This window comes from Sorex fumeus, unplaced genomic scaffold (genome assembly GCF_029834395.1).
Source record: "Sorex fumeus unplaced genomic scaffold, SorFum_2.1 ptg000006l, whole genome shotgun sequence".
NCBI lineage: Eukaryota > Metazoa > Chordata > Mammalia > Eulipotyphla > Soricidae > Sorex > Sorex fumeus.
Window position 1 is genome coordinate 66,245,964 of NW_026606063.1, and position 17,943 is coordinate 66,263,906.

The 17,943-nt window shown below is 37.5% G+C and overlaps 1 protein-coding gene across 1 annotated transcript in view; it reads right to left on the reverse strand.

The window, feature by feature from the left end:
• IL18RAP (interleukin 18 receptor accessory protein) overlaps positions 1–17,943 on the reverse strand; it is a 30,555-nt gene that overhangs the window by 10,978 nt on the left and 1,634 nt on the right. Inside the window, exons 2-6 of the mRNA XM_056129293.1 lie at positions 8,301–8,470; positions 7,635–7,887; positions 7,358–7,541; positions 1,992–2,142; positions 1,543–1,608 (exon numbers count right to left, since the gene is read on the reverse strand). Of these exons, the coding sequence (XP_055985268.1) occupies positions 1,543–1,608; positions 1,992–2,142; positions 7,358–7,541; positions 7,635–7,887; positions 8,301–8,470 (824 nt within the window). The remainder of the gene's footprint in view (positions 1–1,542; positions 1,609–1,991; positions 2,143–7,357; positions 7,542–7,634; positions 7,888–8,300; positions 8,471–17,943) is intronic.

Here is a 17,943-nt window from a genome sequence, read left to right on the forward strand (position 1 = left end):
TTGAGTGACATAGCATTCCATTTGACAATTTTATGTTAATTGTATTTTTCCCTTTCTTCATTCCCTACCATTCTCATGATGTTGCCTTTCTCTATAATCAGGATATACTGCTTGCTACTGCCACCTAGTGGCTCTTTGTAAAATCTCTATCTTTGCGTTTATGAAACTATAAATATTTTATTAGTAATGGAAAAACCCATACAGAAACAACCAGGGCTTTGTTATAAGTGAGGTTATTTTCATTTGGTTGTGTGTTATGATATGGATGTTACTGAATGAACTGACAGAATGAAAGAAAATCATAGAAACCACTTTCCCCTAAATCCCCACAAAAGTAAATGCTAGAGAATACAAATTATTTTCATCAAATTATTTTAGCAAAATAGTCCTACCCACTATAATTTCTTGTTTGGCCTTTGTTTGGGGTACACATTCAGAAGTACTCTGGAATTATTCCTGATCCTATTCTTAGGGGTCACTTCTATGAAGACTCAGGGAACCATACGGGGTGTTGGGGATTAAATCTGAGTCAGCCACATGCCAGTCGAGCTGCTGTACTATCGCTCTGATCCCATACCTACAATAAAATCCCTAAAATTTTAAATGCCAACCCAAATATAGCCTTTGTAAAGGTTAATACCTTTCAAGTTGGTAAGAACCAATGGAACTCGTCTATTCCTTGGGTGACAACCCATTCTTTTGGTGAAGAAGAAAATTTAGATATGTAGCTCCTGTCCAATAAATCAACCACCTAATATACATAATTTATATAATTCAGCGCAAACTGTGGAATAATTTTAATTTTACTTGATTATATATTTTAAAAGGTATAGAGAGATTTAGGCTGGAGTGATAGCACAGCGGGGTAGGATGTTTGTCTTGCACGTGGCCGTCCCGGCCGAGCCAAGTTCAATTCCTGTGCCCCTCTCGGAGAGCTCAGCAAGCTACCAATAGTATCTCGCCTGCACGGCAAAACCTGGCAAGCTACCGTGACGTATTCCAAACACAGTAACAACTCTCACAATGGAGACATTACTGGAACCGCTCGAGCAAATCGATGAACAATGGGAGGACAGTGCTAGAGTACTACATATATTTTAAAAGATATAGAGAGATTTGGGCTGGAGCTATAGCACAGCGGGTTAGGGTATTTGCCTTGCATACGGCCTACCTCCATTTGATTCCTCCATCCCTCTCGGAGAGCCCGGCAAGTATCCGAGAGTATCCCACCCACATGGCAGAGCCTGGCAAGCTCCCTGTGGAGTATTTAATATGCCAAAAGCAGTAACAGCAAATCTCACAATGGAGACATTACTGGTGCCCACTCGAGCAAATCAATGAACAATGGGAGGACAGTGCTACAGTGCAGTGCTAGAGAGATTGATTGCACATCATCACAACACTAGTCACTAGCTAAACTAGATTTAGTTCTTACCCAGACCTATTAGCTTGTGATCTTAAGGCTCTTTTCTTTTTCTACTACCTTTTTACCTGCTTATAGAGTGCACTGTCTTGCCAGAGTGGAAATGTAATTGAATTTACCAAGTTCTACATCCAGCGTTTCACCAATTGGGTCCAGGATATTTGGTTTGTGTTGAGTGTCTTTCACTAAAAGAGAAGATAAAAGGTATTGTTTTCATGAGAAAGCCAAAAATCTGCTTACTGAAGATAGGAATATATTGTGATATATCACTTAGAGGGGAAAAGAAATGCAAGTTTGGTATTTTAAGTGTGATTGCACTTCCCTTCCATTTAAACAGTAACTGATTGGAAGCAGATCTGGTTTTCTAAGTTTTGAGTAGTAAAGCAGCAACAGAGATGGCAGATTTTGCCCTTGTTCCCATTCCCTCCCTCCCCGCCCCCCCCCCCCAACACATCTCCACATGTCTTCCTCTGCAAAGTAAAATATTCACTATTTGAGACTAGAAAGAAAAAATTCCATTGAGTAATTGGAATTCAAACCTCAGATCTTGACATAAAATGTCCCTTACCAATAGTTCTCACTTGAACAACAGCCCTGACTATCCATGAAGTTGCATTATCCGACTGAGTATGATCACATGTGTACATGCCCTCATGCTCATCAAAGATATATTCATCAGAGAATGGGTTGACAGTTTGTGTAAAGATGTGTCGTCCATTCTAATTCAAGAGAAAAGGAAATAAAATAACTTTGATTATCCATAGAATTGTTATTTATTTTAAATGATTGTAGTCTTCAGCAATCTGAACCAGAAGAAGAGGAACAGGAGACTGCAAGAAATTCATTACTCAAATAGATCTAGATAATAAAGAGAATCCATTCCAAAGTTATATTTATAAGATTCTTATTTGAAGTAAAATGAACTTTTATATGCAATTATTTGTGACTAAAAAAGTTTCCAAATCTTATCAGCCTACCATGAGCTATTTAGCTCAATATTTCCCAAAGTATGACTCAGACTCCTGAGAATAATCAAAGAACTCATTGAATTCTAAGTTGCTGCCACCTCACTTTTTAAAAGCGTGTATATATTAGGTCAGAGAGATAGTAGAGAGAGATAACACTTGCTGATCCAGGTTAACGCTTCCCAGCACTGCCTACAGAGCCCCAAGCCCTACCAGGAGTGATACCCTAGCACAAAGCCAGGAGTAAGTTCTGAGCAATGTTGGTGTGGCCTCATTTTTTTTTTCATTTCATTTCATTTCATCATCCTGTTATTCATCGTGTGGCCTCAAAATAAAATAATAAATAAGTGATGTATATATAATTCTCCATACACACATACATATTTATGGAAATTGGCATGGATTCTTTGTGTACAATGTTTATAAAGTTTCCTTTAAAAATAAATTTAAATATAATGAAAGATTTAAATTAAAAGCATTAAGTATGCAGGTGCATAAAAATGAACACAAAGGATGACCAATCATTGAGAAATATCTTATTTAACTCACATGGACCCAAAGTCAAACAGCAACTTCAGAATTGTTAAGAACTTGGCCCACATCCAAAAGAACAAAAGCAACCAGTGTTGGCCCAGATGTGGCAAGAAAAAGACTCTCCTTTACTGCTGGTGGGAATGCCGACTGGTTCAGCCCTTTTGGAAAACAGTATGGATGATTCTCAAAAAATTAGAAATTAAGCTCCTATCTGACTCAGCAATACCACTCCTGGGAGTATATCCTGGAGAGGCAAAAAAAAGTATAGTCTAAATGACATCTGCACTTCTATGTTCATTGCTGCACTGTTCACAATAGCCAAAATCTTGAAAAACCCTGAGTGCCCAAGAACAGATGACTGGTTAAAGAAACTTGGTACGTCTACACAATGGAATACTAGAAAACAAAGCAAATTTGAAAGTGCTGATATACACAGATGTCTTTGATGGCTGCAATCCCAATGTAAGGGAAGCAGGCTGGCAACAGTAAGGATTTCGTAAATGAATGTAAATTAATGCAGATATAAATAAAAGAAAGACCTTGAGACACAAGTCACCAGTAGAAACACTTAGAAATTTTACTGACCACTAAGTGTGGAAGCTCCTGTGAATTGAAACAAAAAATATAAAAATATTCCTTATAGTCCTGGGAGGAAGGGAATAGTATAATTCAATAAATATTTATTTATTGATTACCACTGTAGCCCCTAAACTTCCTGTAACATATCATATTCTAATTTCTAAGAGTCCCAAAAGCAGAGTTAGCATTAGTATAGTTAAAATAAAAGAAATAAGCAACAAAAGAAAGATGGCGGCCGCACGGGAGCCTTGTGGACAGCAGGTTTGAGCCGGGGACGCGGGGCGGCAGGGGCCTCATGGGAAGGGGGGCGTTCTGGGCCGTCCTTCACGCCCGCCCGAGGTCACCAGCTGCCCCCCACGAGCGGCTCTCTGGCACGGTCACGACTCCAGAGCACAGAAACCAATCTCTTAACTATCTAACTTTTAATAGAAATACTTCCAGGGTTAATAAGTAAAACAGCAGAAATCCAAAACCGCGCGGCCGCGCCACATCATTTTATTCTTAAACCAAGCTGTAGAAAGCAAATCATTTCACAATGCTGTTTCAGCATATCTGATTGGGGGGGGGGGGTGGTCGTAAACTCTAAACAATAATTGTGCATCTTCTATCGAAACAATGTATCTAGTCAAAGTAGATAGAGTATTAACTAGAACTCATCTGCCTCACAGGAATTGGGAGGGGTGGGAGGTGGGGTTCTATTGGGGTTCACGGTTAAAAATAAGTATTGGTAAAGGGAAATGTGTTTGATACTTACATGACTGAGACCTAAACCCGAAAGCTCTGTAACTTTTCCCACAGTGATTCAATAAAGAAATAAACTATTAAAAAAATAAATAAAAATAAAAAACAAAAAAACAACAAACAAAAAAAAGAAATAAGCAACAACAAATAATAGTAAATATAGTAAAATAATGAGAATCCACTTAATTTTTTTAAGTTCTTTTATGAAAACAATGTCAGCAAATTATACAAAGAGTTCTCTGACTTTTTTGGATTCTGTTTTGATTATACATAAGAGAAAACTGAATTTCTGAAGTTAGTGCTTCCTATTATAGGAAGTAAGTAAAAATTATGGATCAATTTAATTCTTCTAACTCTAAATTTCATGATCTCTTAAAAAGAACTTTATCATTGATTTACATGACTATCTGAGTTTCACTGGCATAAATTCATACCTCAATGATTCATATTCTGACTGAGGAATTTCCCTACCACTGTGTCTGCTGACTCCTAGGAACAGGGATTTCCCAACTCCAAATCTCTGATGTTGTTCCTATGACCCAGAAAAGGAATTTCCAGTAAATTGCCTAAGAGCTTAAAAGGAGATCAGAACTGGTTAGGGAGCAGCCAGCTCTAGGTAGGAATATTTTTTAAAAGACTGAAGTGGGGCAGACAAGTTTTAATGTTGATCTACTGATTAAAAGGGTTAGAAATCATTTTAAAGTTTCAAGAACCTAACAGCTCAACTCTCTGACTAAATTTTTATGCAAATATTGAGTCTCAGTGCAAAGATTTCACTGACCACCAGGGGCCAGAGAAATACTACAGTGGGTAAAGTGCTTGTCTTCCATGCAGCTGACCCAGATTCAATCCCCAACATCCCATATGGTCCCCTGAGTACCACCAGGAGTGACTCCTAAGTGCAGAACCAGGAGTAACTTCTGAGCATTTCCAGGTGTGTTTTGCCAAACAAAGCAAAACAAAATTTTCATGGAATACTGGACTCAAGAACTCAATGATGGCATGGCCGCCACATTGGATTTGTGGAAGCAAGTGTTACAAATGGGTAAAAATGTCTTAAATAAGCAATGGAAAAGCATTTGGGGCACATATCTCAGTGAGAAGAGTCACAGACCTTTGCAGAAAAGTCCTCTGCTACCCTCCCCCTTTTTTTTTTATCATTGTGCCTCATGTCAGAGATTAGCATGGCTAAAGAAACTTAATATCTCTTGAAATGCAGTTATTATTTACTTAGGATGTAGTTCACTGAGACCAATGCTACTCTTATATCATATGGTTATAAATAGGAAAAAATGTAGAAGAAAATTCTGGAAACAGTTATCAGTGATTCACTTTAAGTCTGGTTTTTCAATCACTAAATATCTTCAACTCTCTGGGACAAAGTTTTATGCAAATATTGACAATATTTTTGATTTCTCTGAAGACTTCAACCCGTGGATTAATTTTATATTCATATTCTATCTATTGAGTTGGCATATGCTTAATCAACTGCTGCATTTGAATTCAATGATTTGCATCCTCTCAGCCAGGTCAATGCCATCTGTTCTGAGGTAACTTAGGTGATAATGACCCACTACATGGATGTCTGAGGTTCAGGATAAAGGTAAAGACCTTTGGGCATTTCTTCCTGCTTGGTGTTATTACTTTAGAGATTTATTGCTTCCATGCAGTTTTTCAGATCATGACACATATGTTTACAATGTAAGTGGGTGCAAGAGTGCAGTTCATAAAAACATCCCAGAGTGTGACCTATTGAAAAGTTACTGTTTATCTCCTTTTAGGACAGATACCTTTTTTCAAGAGTTAAACAATGTTATTTTATTGAGATACAGATTCAGACCGAGCACCAAATGAAAAGAGCAGGGAAGAACTGTGACTTCTGTACCCTAGTAGTCAGAGAAAAGCTCAGACTCCAGGATTACCACCTCTGAAAATTTGAACATTATTTTCATCGAAAATAATGGCACAAGCCTGTTTCGTATGCCTAAAAGACTCTACCTCAACAAAGTAAGATAGCTATTGTTTCAGATTACAGAGAATTTTGATCCAATAAGACAGTTTGTTCTTGAAAGAGAAGTAAAAAACAATGATAAACAGAATCTTTGTCTCCTTTTTCCAACCTCATTTTAGAGATTGTGAAATTTGAGTGCTCCTTAAATTATAACTTAATTGAGGTCAACATATTTTCAGTTTCACTTCAGATGAAAATGTAAGAAGCCATTTAAGTTCTATTCCCAGATTCTATCAACAGCAGGTCAACTTACTAAGGGTTGTGAGAGATGAGATATTCACACAGCTTTAATGCATCAGCTAAGACAGGAAAACTGTCAAACATGATGAATATGTAGAACATTTGTGTTGTGGAAGCTTACTAATATGGTTCATAACTCATTAGTCATAATGAAATGACTTTCCCTTACCCTTTCCTCTTTCTCTCTAAGCCCTGGCTTCCTGCTCCACCAACTCATCTACTAAGGATACCTGTCACTCAGATTTACCCTTAAGGAGATAAACCTTAACTTACTTGCCAGACATGTCCTCTTTGCAAAATATCCCAGTTTCCCCTATCTCCCAGAAACAATCCAGAATTTACTTTTTGGGCATTTCCATATCCTTCATAATAACCATTGCCTTACAAGAGTAAATATGGAGGGATAAAGAGCTAAAGGGATAAAGGGTTCCAGCCCCAGCACAACATATGGTCCCCTATCCCTCGAGCACAGGGGCCACTCCTGCTTACAGAGCCAGGGATAGTCTCTGACTACTTCTAGTTCAAAACAAAAACCCCAAAAGAAAAACAATTAAATACTAGATGAAAAATAGTGCCTTCAACATTACCTGATATTCATAAATTTATTTCTGACTCATGTGACTCATATGAATAGTAGAAAAACAAAACATTTAATAATGATCAAAAGGATGGTTATAATAATTATAATTTGGAGCTTATTGACTTTCTACAGAACATTATAGAAATCCAGAGTTTCTTTGCAGGCACTAAGCAATTCTTTTGGAAAGCTCTAGATCTCATATTCTTAAATTTCTATATAACACCCACTGAGATGTCACCATAGGAAACAAACTTTCACATCAATTTCAGCAAAGTCATTCTTACCTGATACCAGGTCATATTTGATATTTTTGCATCCCTTCGATTACTGACACAAGGACAATAAATAGAGCCAAATTTGCCAATAACAAGGTCTTGCTTATGTGATACAGTGTTCATGCAGGTTTCACTGGTCTTGTTTTTAACTTCCAAAACTGTACTTATACAACAAGCCTTATCTTGAGGTCTCCTAGAAGAGTTAAGTCAGGTGTTGTGAATACAGATATATTCAGATACTCTGAGGTTTGGAAATATTTTCAGAATATCTTCATTTAGAGCATACCTCATAGTTGGTCTGCATATGTATAACCCAGAGTCATTCATCCCTATGGTCAAAAAATGTAGAGTGGTATCTTTTTGAATAATGTGTGGGTAGTTTTTAGAAAGGTCGCTTAAAGGCTCTCCATTCAGAGGTTGTAGATACCATTGGACAGAGTGGTTCTCATTAGCATTGCAGTTTTTTAAATCACAAAATAAGACAAACTCTTCCTCCTTCATTGACGAATATGTCCAAATAGTGTTTTTGATGGAACAATCTGAAAACAACAATAAACAAACAACAGAAAAATACATTAGAAAAGAAAACTGTAACTAATATTTATAGAGTACTCGATTAAGCCCTCTTTCCTGTCTTCTTCACTGGTTTCATTTTGTAGAGGGGAAAAAAAAGTTGATTTTTTAATTCTCTTCCCCCTTCTTTCAGAGCCATCCTCTTTCCTCTTTTGCTGCAGCTCCAGAATATCCAGTGACAAGCACTAGATTCCCTGGAAATTCCTGATATTTAGTGAGAGTTGTTTATCACCAGCAATTTCTCCTCCTACCCTGTCTTAACAGTACGCAGAGAACATATTGCATTAGCATGTTTTGTTACTGATATATCAGGCAATTTATCACTTTAAACTTTGACTACGAGACTCACAGTGTTAACAGAAAAAGTGAAAAACCCTACCTGAAAGATTAAATGCTTTAGTTTGCTCTCTTCCGAAAAGCCATAGAACTACCCACCCCAGAGAGAATGTCATTCTCCCTGGTCCTGTCATCATTTCAGTAAAATTGTTCAGGAGACAGAACGAAGTGTATCGTGTTTTATGTCTCAGTCCCAAGAGCGCTCCTTTATGTCTGTAAGTGAAAAATGGGAAACAGTAAAAATAGGAACCAGCACTTGCAAATACATTTCTCACGCGAAACATCAAAAGGGTAGATTCTACCCAAATGCAGTATTTGATGTCATAGTTCTGTGGTATTTTCACTGGTGTCCTGCAGTTTCTGCATGTCATTTCCTGACACCCCAACAAGAAAAGCATTTCAGGTTCAGCACTTAGATCTCTACACTATGTATTATGATCTTCTGGCATCATTTCTTCAAGGAATTTATTTTATTTAATACTCTGACCTATTAGAAACATCTTCATGAGTATTTTAGAAATGACTTTTTCTCCTGAAGGAAAATGTCAGAATTCCCACAACTAGTGAAGTTAGTGCTTAATCAGAGGACTCCCAGAAGACTCTGGTTTTGGGGAACACCATGAAGGATCAGAGAGACAGATACTCTATACAGGAACACACTCACCTTTAGGTTGAGTGTCACAGGGATGTTCCTGGGTTATAGTTTTGTCCCTGGGTTAGTTTTTCTCAAAGCATCAGAGCCACCTAAGATATTTTACAAATATGTTTTCAGTATTCTTTAAATTATATTTAGTCATTTTCTTAAAAAAAAGAGGAATTCTAGGCAATAGTTGGCACTAAGACAAAATAACACACAATAAACAATTCGTGAGATACTTGCTGACAAGTTCAGTGGTACACAGGAAGAAATGGATTCAAGAAATCAAGTGGTTATGTAAGATCTGTCTGAGGAGAAAACAGGTAAGTTGTGAGTGTCTAGTCAAGTAACACAATTTTTATTTTTTTTTAACACAAGGTTTTTTGAAATCAGTTATCTCATGGCAGCAGAGATTGGTAAAGACTGTGTGAAAACTTGCTGGAAAGTGAAAGATTGTTTTTTTAGATGTCTCTAAGAGCTTCAGGTACTATAGTTTCAAAGGGTCTGTGGGTGATAAGAGGGTGAAAGAGGCCACATCTTCATAAGCAAACGTGGGTGGTGTCTCATGTCTTGACCACAGTCCATGTAAGAGCTTTCTGTGGCCAACACTAAAAATAATGTGTCACGACAAGTCCCACCAGTGGATCTCTTCTGGAGCCCTCTTTCAATTCAATAAGTCCCTTTTCTTTCGTCACACTTTTGTTTCAGAAGTTAACAGCCAAAGTAGGAGAATCCTGTGCATTGCTCTTTAGAAGGGCAAATTGATCTCAATTGACCTTCCCACAATGGATCTCTCCTATTCAAAATTCATCTCCTGTGTTGTCTGAGATTCCAACTCTGTTTTCCTCTAGGAAGCAAATGATCGATTCACTCTCTCCTCATACTTACTTACCTGACCAGCTCCCTGATCCACTGATTTCTCTTATGAAGGGCTCATGTCAGAGTTCTTACTTACCAAATAATGAATATTTCCAGCAGTCATTTATTTTCATGTGTTTTTACAAAGATACTATGCCTGACCAGGAGAAAATGAAGCTTTTGACTAGGACTTAGTCTTGGTGCCTGTCCTGTCTTGGGTCAACCCAGAGAAATGTAACTAAAAATAATATTATTCTTCCATTATATTTAGTCAGATTCTCAAGAACATTATATATTCTTACCTCTATATTAGAGGTAAGAATCAATTTGTCTATGTTGAGACAAGGACAGAGTTGATTGAGCCAGGAAACATTCCCAAAAAGTCTTCTCAGTGACCAGAAGAGAGCCTGGGGGGAGGGGGGGTGAATACTCTATAGAATAGCAGTAATTGCCATCACTGCAGCAACTCAACCACACAAGGAAAAACTCATTTTGGAAAGCTCATGCACTAAGCTCATGCACTAAACTCAGTTTGGAAAGCTCATGCACTGAGTCCGCATCCACCTTTTAAAGATTGTTGGAAGGTAATATAATGCCTTTCATTCTCCAGCACCAAAATACTTCCCTGAATTACAAGCAATCACCCAAAGTACAAAGCATATTGTTTTGCAAATATTGGGCAATGTGACCTAAACTAAGCTGCAGAATCTCTCCATTCATGGGAATAAAGATAAAAAGATAGTACAGAACACAAGAAATCATTGCTCATTTATTCACTTTCTGGTTGTTCTTGGGAAGATGATTGTAATCTTTCTTTCTACTGGTGGACAACAAAGGTTGTTCAAAGAGCTTGAAGCACTGTGCCTCCCAAAAGATCATCACTATTTTGTGAATAACAGAAGTACTCAGAAGCAAATGTCTCTAAGCATCTTTTTTGTTCCTTATACATGCTGCTCTCTCATAGAAGAACACAAGAACCAAAAATAACTTCATGTTTTCCATAAGGCGTGTTCAAACTTTTTCCTTATCTGCTTTCTAAAAGCCATCTCTTTTTGTCAAAGGTTGAAGATACCCTTACTCCTCATTTAGACAAAGCTAGAACTTCAACTGTCTTCCGTTGAGAAAGAACTAAATTGCCTTGAACCAAAGATTTTGATGGCAGAATAAAAAAAACAATGTTGGAGAAGGTAAAATGTTAGCATCGTCTGAGGCTCAGAAACAGGAATCTCTTAACAAAGTCAGACCCCACTGCAATTTCTCATAGGATCAGTGTTGGCTATATAAAAGACAACATGTATAGAGGTAGAAATTAACCCGGATGTAAAATATTTCGATGATTTTATAAGGCCCATGTAGCATTACATACTAGAGTTTAGGTATTATAGCAAATCAAGTCTAGAGTGCATGCTCTCTAAGTTCTTACGGTCAAGTCAAGATAAGCATTTGGACTAGGCAAACATCCTGTCTCTTACCTTGACTTTTCCAAAACACGCTCAAAGTACCATTGATAGGTTTATTTTTATAACCTCCAGTTTTTCTCTGTAAGTGAAGTATCCAGATATAAGGACCCCCAAACACTATTATATAAGACCAAATTTATAGTTACAAAATACTTTACAAAAAGTTTTGTTCACAATTCATTATAAAAGTTCTTGTTTGATCATTGTGTGATTGTAACCCAAACATGAAAGCTTATAACTCTCTCACAGTGATTCAATAAAATAAAAAAAATTAAAAAATAATATAATTTATTTTCTGAACTTACATTTTCTGGTTAGGAAATTCAATTTAAAACAATATATCTATCTTAATTTTACTTCTTCAGAGCTAAGAAGAGAAAGAAACTTCATGTCTTTATTTCAGTGACTTGGCTTTTGAAACTGAAGAATAGAATACATGTAAAAGTATTCATTTTCATAGAGGTCTACTAAATATTTTCCTAGACAGAAAGCTATCCAGAAAGACCTAACAGAAATATAATTCACAAAAGTTTAGAAATAATGACAATACCAGGACAAAAATGAATTTATTATGTAATAATGATTATTATTGTTACCAAATTCATGGCCATGCAAAAGAAAATATAATTTATTACCTTGATAAGCAGAAGAAAATTTACCTGAAGATGGAGCATCTGAAACTTTTCTAACCAGCCTCCTCGACTAGATAAGGCTTGTGGTAAAGTTTAGTGAATGAGTAAGCCTGTTTCATTTACAGGAATTTCCTGTGAAGAATATTAGCAAGCAACACAATTTCTCAATATAGCTGTGTTTGTGTGGTATACATTGTAAAAGTAACCGCAAAAGTATAACCTTTAGATTCAAGCTTTCTTAAGACTAATCTTTCAAATCTGAAAATGAAAAATACCTCTCTAGCAGCATTTATTTAAAAAGCATATGCATAAAGTCTAAAGTCACCAAGTTTGAGGGACAAGTATTTATTCAGCTAAAGTTACAAAATACAATGAATAATTTGTAAGCTACTGTTGTTTTGGTAGGAAAACTAAACTTACTTAATAAGGCCCTAAGAAGTTTTGGAGAGATAGTGTAAGAAGCAAGATGTTTGTCATGCGTGTGGCCCACCCTGATTCAACCCTACCCCCACATATGGTCCCGTGAATAACTGCTATAGGTCACTTCTGGTCATAGAGCCAGAAATAGTCTCTGAGCCAGAAACACAATGACAAGTAAACAAATAAATAAATAATGCTCCTAGAACATTCTGAAGCCAGAGAAGTTAAAAAGTACTTTATCTAGGAAGCACTTTGCTATAGCTACACATTCCCCCTCTCAAGAAATTCTTAAGACCATCTTCTAAGCACCAAAGCTATAGGGTTATTTTCTTATAAAACTAGAGGCAAACATACTTTGGGGTTGGAAACCCATTCTTGAAGGGAGAGGTGATAAGAATAAAGCAGTAATTATTGTGAGAAAAGAGCCCCAAATATAGCTGTCACTGGTCAATAATCTGCCTGGGGGGTTGGGGAACATACCTGGCATGCATAAGGCTCTGAGTTTGACCTCTGGCAATGAGCTCTGCAGGTATAGGCCTAAAGAACCACCCCGCCTCCCGCCAAGCATCAAGTGAGTGGCCCTGGTGGCCCTCAGTTATACCAGGTTTTAAGAATGCCATATTGCTAAGATCTACTAGCACAGCGGGTAGGGCGTTTGCCTTGCAAGCGGCCAACATGGCCTACCGGAGTTAGATTCCTCCGCCCCTCTCGGAGAGCCTGGCAAGCTTCCGAGAGTATCTCGCCCACACGGCAGAGCCTGGCAAGCTCCCCGTGACGTATTCGATATGCCAGACACAGTAACAACAAAGTCTCCAATGGAGACGTTACTGGGCCCGCTCGAGCAAATCGATGATCAACGGGAGGGTCTTTACATTTACTAGTAAACCAATTGGAGTTGGTAATGATCGCTAGGTTCCTCAATCATTTCTTTGAAAAATACCCTGAAAAAAAAGAAAGAATCTTCATTGGATTTCAAGGACTTGTGAGAATTTTTCCTCTAGGTATATTCCAAGGGGCATAGGGGGCAGTTCAAAAGACATCTCAGGGGTCAGAGGTTGCTCAGTGGTAGATTCCTTCCATTGCATGTATGAAGACCTGGGTTGAATGTGTGGCACCGCAAAATCAAAAATGAACATTCTAGACATGTGGAAATCTCTCAGTGTTATGAGAGAGTCAGATGGTTGTAAGAATGAAGGCAGAGGACTCAGAGAAGTTGAGAAAAATTATCAATAGAGTATTAAAGAAAGGCAAAGCATAAGATATTGTCATATTTATAGTCTTCAATGAATAAAAGTACTTTGCCTTTTAAAAAAAAGATACTGTTTGTGACAAATATTCAGTAACTATTGACTTGCATTGTGCCCCGACCCGCGGGACTAATCAACTTGGATAACAGGGTGCGCGAGTGGGAAAAAAGAGAGACAGACGTATGGGAGCAAGACAAGACTCTGATCAAGCTCCAAATTTATTTCTCCCAAACTAGCTTTTTATAATTGATTACATAAGGAAGTGGGAAAAATGGGGAATTAACAAAGCATGCAGTTTTTCAGTGAATCAGGGTGTAAGCCCTAATGGCGGGCTCATGGCAGTTATCTCGGGTGTAGCTCATTAACTTACACAATGTATTTTAACATTTTTCCAAGAAGAGATTAGTTCCTAAATTGCAGGTCAAGCTGTACTGACATTTTGGCTCTCGGCAGCATTGAATTCAACTGAATTGGAGTGTGGAATCATTTTTTTTTCTTTTTGGGTCACACCCAGTAATGCGCAGGCTTTATTCCTGGCTCTGCACTCAGGAATTACTCCTGGCGGTGCTCAGGGGACCATATGGGATGCTGGGAATTGAACTCAGGTCAGCTGCATGCAAGGCAAACGCCCTAACCGCTGTGCTATCACTCCAGCCCCTGGAATGTGGAATCTTGTCCTTTGAAAGTTTCAGAAATTAATTTCAACACATTAATAATGTATGAATAGGGTTTTTTAGGAAAAGGAACAGGCAGGTGTATGCATAATCAGGGAAATGATGCTATGGCTCTATTTTTGGCACTGTATACCAGGATAAATGAAATTCCAAATATACTGACACTATAAATATTTGAAATGAATCTAAAAGCCATTCATTGGAAAAAATTAATGTCTCTATAATTAGGAAATGGATAAATACCAAAATCAAACAAAGAAGACAAATGGTAAGCTGGAAAATACAGCAATTTATCCAATATGTCATATTATCTCTCATATGTAAAGATTTAGAACAATAGAAATGAAAAAGGTCAATATTTTGTCAAAAAATTTGCAAAAGCTAAGGAATAAGCACTCCTCTACATTTCTGACAGAAATTAAAAATGAAACAACCCATATGAGTGCATGAGAAGGAATTTGACAGTACCAAACAAAACTAAGTATGTGTTACACTCCAATGAAGGAAGCCTATATTTACAAATATATTCTAAAAATATTCTAAGAAATCTGTGAAAAATGTATGAGTAGGACTACACCTTAAAACATACTTTTATCAAAAATTCCTATAAATAATTAAGTCTGAATAAAATAAACTGTGATGTAGTCACACATTGGTTTGTTGTGTATCTATAAGGGGGGAAAAGGGATGAGAAATATTTCCATATGCAATTTAGGGATGATTTCTGTAATATATGACTAATTGGGAAAATCAATGTGAAAAAACTATGTGTAATGTACTACAACTTATTGATTTGGGGTTTACAAAATTTTATTAATTAAGCATGAATTACAAAGCTATTTATGATTGATTTCAGAAACACAATGTTTCAACACCAATCCCTACACCAGTATACATTTTCCTCTACCAATTCCTGCCCTTACCCTATTTCCTCGCACTCACCCATCTGACTTTATGAGAGGTTCTTTTTAAAAAATAACTTCCAACATTGGTGTACATTATTGTTGCCAATAGGATTTCACATAACAATTTACTGCCTTTCAGCTCCCTGCCTTATTTCCATTAGAACATTTCTGTTCTTCATTGTTACTATTTATTGTAAGAAGCAAGGGGATTTAAATACAAATGTATTTATATTTGTATTTAAATTGGGGCTGGAGAGATAGAAGAGTAACAAAGTAACAAAAATGTTACAAAGTAACAAAAAAAAGCAAGTAACACTTGCTTTGCACATGGCCAGCTGGTTAAATACTCAGCACTGCATATGAACCTCTGAGCTCTGAGTACCACCAGTAGTGATCCCTGAGTGCAGAGCTGAGAATAAACCCCACGAACCACTGGGTGTGACACAACCCCACCCCACAAGAAATTAAAAATGAAAGTGTATATCAGTTCATATTAGAAAATTTTACCTGTATAGGAAGGCGACAGGTGGAGGGAGAAGAGGAGAAGAACAGAAACACACACACACACACACACAGAGAGAGAGAGAGAGAGAGAGAGAGAGAGAGAGAGAGAGAGAGAGAGAGACTGCATCAGGATTTCCTTTCAGGGAAAATGATCTGGAGAGAGATGATGGTCATACTGAGTGGATTTAATGGTACTGAATTATATATTTAAAATGTTTCATTTGTTTTGTGCCATTAAATATATATATACATACAAATGTGTATATATATGTATGTATATATATAATACACACAGACACAGAAGCAATGAGTTTCAGCACCCAATAAACTCAATCATCCAGTTCCATGGAGGTCTGTCAGTTTAGACAACTGTATGATTCTGGGTTGGTGGTTGTGCCACAGGCTTCCCAAGTCTGTAATTTCTTCCTGTCGCAGCACCATCAGCAGCTCCTTCATCATCTCATCTTTTCTGTGTGACTTGGAAAGATTAATCTAGACTATTTCAACCTGTCTAAACAATTTTATAATCACATCTATTTAAATAGCAAGAGATGATTATGTTCATTCCACCTCAACCATAACTAGTCAGAGATGCTTACAGTCATTCAACAAATTGTTATGTAGAGTCTAAATATACAGATGGATACAAGAATTGTGGGCTGGAATGGGGCGAAGGCAGTGTCCCACAAACCTAATCATTTTGAGTTCTGAGGTTCCTATATCCCACGGCCTAAGATATTCCCAAAGTACCTTTGAGGGAATTTAGAACTCCAAATCATAGCACAAAAGTTTGGGGTTTTTGTCTTTCTGTCTGTTAACTAAACACAGGCCATCAAGTTTTAGCAACTGTTAAAATGAAGTACCCTGTCTCCCTGGTGTGCATGTGTATCTAACCACAAGATACGTGATAAAGAGATAAAGGCAAGTTGTCACAAGCCCAAAACAGAAATAATAAATGCTGGTCTTGGAGCTTCCAGACCATGATTGTTATCAAAGGTGCGGCATTCTGTGGGGTTGTGCCTGCCCACTGCATATACACCTACCACTTCCTGCCAAGTACGTGACGTGGCCACACTTTGAAGAACCCTTCATTGCTGGCTAGTCTGCCCCTAAGGACAGCTCAGAAAGATAGCTTCCTCTGACTCTCCAGGTTGAAAGATGTGTTTCCAGTATTTCTGGCATATTGAGAGCCACCAGAGAAGTTTCACCCTCTCCCTGCCTAGTGCAGAATCCTGGGAGGGAATGCAAGGTGACAATGTGATCAGGCACCACATGTGCTGGCCACTTGGACACAAGCAGCACATGGGTTCTGGCAGATCATGCCTGAGCTTTCTTTGTTCAAGTTGGCTTTTATAAGGTTTTTCCAAGCTGCCCCATGTGGAATTTTCTACCTAGGTAAGAGTCTGTTGCTGGAGGGGTTACCAAGGGGGTAAAGTTGGGATTGGTTGATGCTCTTCTGTGAAATTTCTTTCCTTATCCTTTGTTCCTCCTGGATCTTCTGTGGGAGGAAGGTCCAGCCTTCTCTCAGTATGTTTGTGCCAGGTAAGATCTCATCGGGCCTTAAGTTTCTGTGCTCACAAGGTGAGTCCTGATAGCCTGGAGTCTATTGGTTTTATTATTTCCCAAGGAATCCAATTGCCATGGCGCCCTTTCCAACCTACCTGTATGCCTCAGGTGCGTATCAATGAAGAGACCAAGGGACTTAAATTTTAAAGTAAGTGAAAAAATATCAAGAGACATTTATAAAATAGAGGTACAAATCAAATAATTTATTAATGGATTTTAATGCATTTGGGCTGGATCGATAGCACAGCAGGTCGGGCATTTGCCTTGCATGCGGCCGACCCAGGTTCGATTCCTTTGTCCCTCTCTGAGAGCCCAGCAAGCTACGGAGAGTATTCTGCCCGCATGCAGAGCCTGGCAAGCTCCCCGTGGTGTATTCGATAAGCCAAAAACAGTAACAACAAGTCTCACAATGGAGACGTTACTGGTGCTCACTCGAGCAAATCGATGAACAATGGGAGGACAGTGCTATAGTGCTTTAATGCATTTTAAGTATCCTAAATCACACAATATAATATGTACATTCAATACATTTAAACAAAATATATTTCATGGCATAAAAAATAGAAAAAATATTTCTATCTATTAAAGAATGAATATAACAATAAAACTACCTTGATCATATATTTTCACTAAAGATTTTTAGATAAAAGATAAATTAAGATTAAACTATTCTTATCTGAAATTATTTTATTCTTTTTAATTTTTTTTAAAAATTAAAGAACCATGACATTCTCTCTCTTTTCTCTTGTCCTTCAACTAGCACACAAAATTAAGCTCTATGAA